The following is a 4220-nucleotide window of genomic DNA, read 5'->3' on the forward strand; positions in this document are numbered from 1 at the left end:
TTCCAAAGTAGGCTTTAAAGCCAGGCTCAGGGGCTTCAGAGTAGGGTTTCATACTGGAGCTAGGCTTTCAAAGTAGGCTTTAAAACCAGGCTCAGGGGCTTCATACTGGAGGTAGGCTTTCAAAGTAGGCTTTAAAGTCAGGCTCAGGGGCTTCGGGGTAGAGCTAGGCTTTCAAAGTAGGCTTTAAAGCCAGGCTCAGGGGCTTCAGAGTAGGGTTTCATACTGGAGCTAGTCTTTCAAAGTAGGCTTTAAAGCCAGGCTCAGGGGCTTCGGGGTAGAGCTAGGCTTTCAAAGTAGGCTTTAAAGCCAGGCTCAGGGGCTTCATACTGGAGCTAGGCTTTCAAAGTAGGCCTTAAAGCCAGGCTCAGGGGCTTCATACTGGAGCTAGGCTTTCAAAGTAGGCTTTAAAGCCAGGCTCAGGGGCTTCATACTGGAGCTAGGCTTTCAAAGTAGGCTTTAAAGCCAGGCTCAGGGGCTTCATACTGGAGCTAGGCTTTCAAAGTAGGCTTTAAAGCCAGGCTCAGGGGCTTCGGGGTAGAGCTAGGCTTTCAAAGTAGGCTTTAAAGCCAGGCTCAGGGGCTTCATACTGGAGCTAGGCTTTCAAAGTAGGCTTTAAAGCCAGGCTCAGGGGCTTCATACTGGAGCTAGGCTTTCAAAGTAGGCTTTAAAGCCAGGCTCAGGGGCTTCGGAGTAGAGCTAGGCTTTCAAAGTAGGCTTTAAAGCCAGGCTCAGGGGCTTCATACTGGAGCTAGGCTTTCAAAGTAGGCTTTAAAGCCAGGCTCAGGGGCTTCATACTGGAGCTAGGCTTTCAAAGTAGGCTTTAAAGCCAGGCTCAGGGGCTTCATACTGGAGCTAGGCTTTCAAAGTAAAGTCAAAGTCAAAGTCAAAGTCAGCTTTATTGTCAATTTCTCCACATGCCAAAGACACACAAAGAAACCGAAATTTCGTTCCCCCCTATCCCACGGTGACAAGACATGGCTCACAACAGACAAACAGTAAACAAGTATAACAAAAGTGTGCTGAATAAATAATGAATAAATAACACAACAATAAATAAATAAATAATTAATTAAGAGGAGCGTAAAAACGCGTACAGCAGACATTCCCGAAAATAGCGCAACAGTGCCGCACGCTACGCAGAAGGGGGTAGCGAGTTCAGGGCCCTAACAGCCTGGAGAAAGAAGCTGTTGGCGAGTCTGGTGGTGCGGGAGCGCAGGCTCCTGTACCTCTTCCCAGAGGGCAGAAGGTCAAACAAGGAGTGAGCCGGGTGACTCACATCTCTGGCAATCGAGGTTGCCTTGCGGGCGAGATGGGAGGTGTAAATGTCCTTCAGGGAGGGAAGCGAAGCACCAATAATCTTACCAGCCGTATTCACTATGCGCTGCAGGGCCTTCAAGTTCTGTTCAGTGCAGTTACCACCCCAGACAGCGATGCAACTGGTGAGGACGCTCTCAATGGTGCCACGGTAGAATGTAGACAGGACTGCCTGAGGAGCACATGCACGCCTGAGCTTCCGCAAGAAATACAGGCGGCGCTGAGCTTTCTTTGCCAGTGACGAGGTGTTCGCGGACCAGGAGAGGTCCTCACTGATGTGCACCCCCAGGAACTTGGTGCAGCTCACCCTCTCCACCACAGCACCGTCGATGATCAGCGGCAGGTGTGTTGTGTGACCCTTCCGGAAGTCCACAATGATTTCCTTGGTCTTACTGACGTTCAGCAGGAGGTTGTTGTCCCTGCACCACGTGGTCAGAAGGTCAACTTCCGACCTGTACCGAGTCTCGTCGCCCTTCGTGATGAGACCCACCAGAGTCGTGTCGTCAGCAAACTTCACTATGCGGTTTTCGCTGTAGGTCGCAGTGCAGTCATGCGTCAGCAGGGTGAAGAGCAACGGACTGAGCACGCAGCCCTGGGGGGCCCCCGTGCTCAGCGTGATGCTGGCGGAGATTTTGTCGCCAACACGCACCACCTGAGGCTTTAAAGCCAGGCTCAGGGGCTTCATACTGGAGCTAGGCTTTCAAAGTAGGCTTTAAAGCCAGGCTCAGGGGCTTCGGAGTAGAGCTAGGCTTTCAAAGTAGGCTTTAAAGCCAGGCTCAGGGGCTTGATACTGGAGCTAGGCTTTCAAAGTAGGCTTTAAAGCCAGGCTCAGGGGCTTCATACTGGAGCTAGGCTTTCACAGTAGGCTTTAAAGCCAGGCTCAGGGGCTTCATACTGGAGCTAGGCTTTCAAAGTAGGCTTTAAAGCCAGGCTCAGGGGCTTCATACTGGAGCTAGGCTTTCAAAGTAGGCTTTAAAGCCAGGCTCAGGGGCTTCATACTGGAGCTAGGCTTTCAAAGTAGGCTTTAAAGCCAGGCTCAGGGGCTTCATACTGGAGCTAGGCTTTCAAAGTAGGCTTTAAAGCCAGGCTCAGGGGCTTCATACTGGAGCTAGGCTTTCAAAATAGGCTTTAAAGCCAGGCTCAGGGGCTTCGGAGTAGAGCTAGGCTTTCAAAGTAGGCTTTAAAGCCAGGCTCAGGGGCTTCATACTGGAGCTAGGCTTTCAAAGTAGGCTTTAAAGTCAGGCTCAGGGGCTTCATACTGGAGCTAGGCTTTCAAAGTAGGCTTTAAAGCCAGGCTCAGGGGCTTCATACTTGAGCTAGGCTTTCAAAGTAGGCTTTAAAGCCAGGCTCAGGGGCTTCATACTGGAGCTAGGCTTTCAAAGTAGGCTTTAAAGCCAGGCTCAAGGGCTTCATACTGGAGCTAGGCTTTCAAAGTAAGCTTTAAAGCCAGGCTCAGGGGCTTCATACTGGAGCTAGGCTTTCAAAGTAAGCTTTAAAGCCAGGCTCAGGGGCTTCAGAGTAGGGTTTCATACTGGAGCTAGGCTTTCAAAGTAGGCTTTAAAGCCAGGCACAGGGGCTTCGGAGTAGAGCTAGGCTTTCAAAGTAGGCTTTAAAGCCAGGCTCAGGGGCTTCATACTGGAGCTAGGCTTTCAAAGTAGGCTTTAAAGCCAGGCTCAGGGGCTTCGGAGTAGAGCTAGGCTTTCAAAGTAGGCTTTAAAGCCAGGCTCAGGGGCTTCATACTGGAGCTAGGCTTTCAAAGTAGGCTTTAAAGCCAGGCTCAGGGGCTTCAGAGTAGGGTTTCATACTGGAGCTAGGCTTTCAAAGTAGGCTTTAAAGCCAGGCTCAGGGGCTTCGGAGTAGAGCTAGGCTTTCAAAGTAGGCTTTAAAGCCAGGCTCAGGGGCTTCATACTGGAGCTAGGCTTTCAAAGTAGGCTTTAAAGTCAGGCTCAGGGGCTTCATACTGGAGCTAGGCTTTCAAAGTAGGCTTTAAAGCCAGGCTCAGGGGCTTCGGAGTAGAGCTAGGCTTTCAAAGTAGGCTTTAAAGCCAGGCTCAGGGGCTTCATACTGGAGCTAGGCTTTCAAAGTAGGCTTTAAAGCCAGGCTCAGGGGCTTCGGGGTAGAGCTAGGCTTTCAAAGTAGGCTTTAATGCCAGGCTCAGGGGCTTCATACTGGAGCCAGGCTTCCAAAGTAGGCTTTAAAGCCAGGCTCAGGGGCTTCAGAGTAGGGTTTCATACTGGAGCTAGGCTTTCAAAGTAGGCTTTAAAACCAGGCTCAGGGGCTTCATACTGGAGGTAGGCTTTCAACGTAGGCTTTAAAGCCAGGCTCAGGGGCTTCATACTGGAGCGAGGCTTTCAAAGTAGGCTTTAAAGTCAGGCTCAGGGGCTTCGGGGTGGAGCTAGGCTTTCAAAGTAGGCTTTAAAGCCAGGCTCAGGGGCTTCATACTGGAGCTAGGCTTTCAAAGTAGGCTTTAAACCCAGGCTCAGGGGCTTCGGAGTAGAGCAAGGCTTTCAAAGTAGGCTTTAAAGCCAGGCTCAGGGGCTTCGGAGTAGAGCAAGGCTTTCAAAGTAGGCTTTAAAGCCAGGCTCAGGGGCTTCATACTGGAGCTAGGCTTTCAAAGTATGCTTTAAAGCCAGGCTCAGGGGCTTCATACTGGAGCTAGGCTTTCAAAGTAGGCTTTAAAGCCCGGCTCAGGGACTTCATACTGGAGCTAGGCTTTCAAAAAAGGCTTAAAAGCCAGGCTCAGGGGCTTCATACTGGAGCGAGGCTTTAGAAGTAGGCTTTAAAGCCAGGCTCAGGGGCTTCGGAGTAGAGCTAAGCTTTCAAAGTAGGCTTTAAAGCCAGGCTCAGGGGCTTCATACTGGAGCTAGGCTTCCAAAGAAGGCTTTAAAGCCAGGCTCAGGGGCTTC

At 51.0% G+C, this 4220-nt stretch overlaps 1 protein-coding gene across 1 annotated transcript; it reads right to left on the reverse strand.

The window, feature by feature from the left end:
• Positions 1–881: 881 nt before the first annotated feature.
• On the reverse strand, positions 882–1999 carry LOC148382968 (uncharacterized). Its single transcript, XM_088360870.1, has 2 exons — positions 1622–1999; positions 882–1486 (listed from the first exon to the last, which is right to left on the reverse strand). Exons 1-2 carry the CDS (start codon positions 1997–1999, stop codon positions 1133–1135), a joined length of 732 nt encoding a protein of 243 aa, XP_088216996.1. The 3' UTR covers positions 882–1132.
• Between the last annotated feature and the right edge of the window lie 2221 nt (positions 2000–4220).

The sequence above is a fragment of the Syngnathus floridae genome, chromosome 18, assembly GCF_059516105.1.
Source record: "Syngnathus floridae isolate MCC-2025c chromosome 18, RoL_Sflo_1.0, whole genome shotgun sequence".
NCBI classification, from domain to species: Eukaryota; Metazoa; Chordata; class Actinopteri; order Syngnathiformes; family Syngnathidae; genus Syngnathus; species Syngnathus floridae.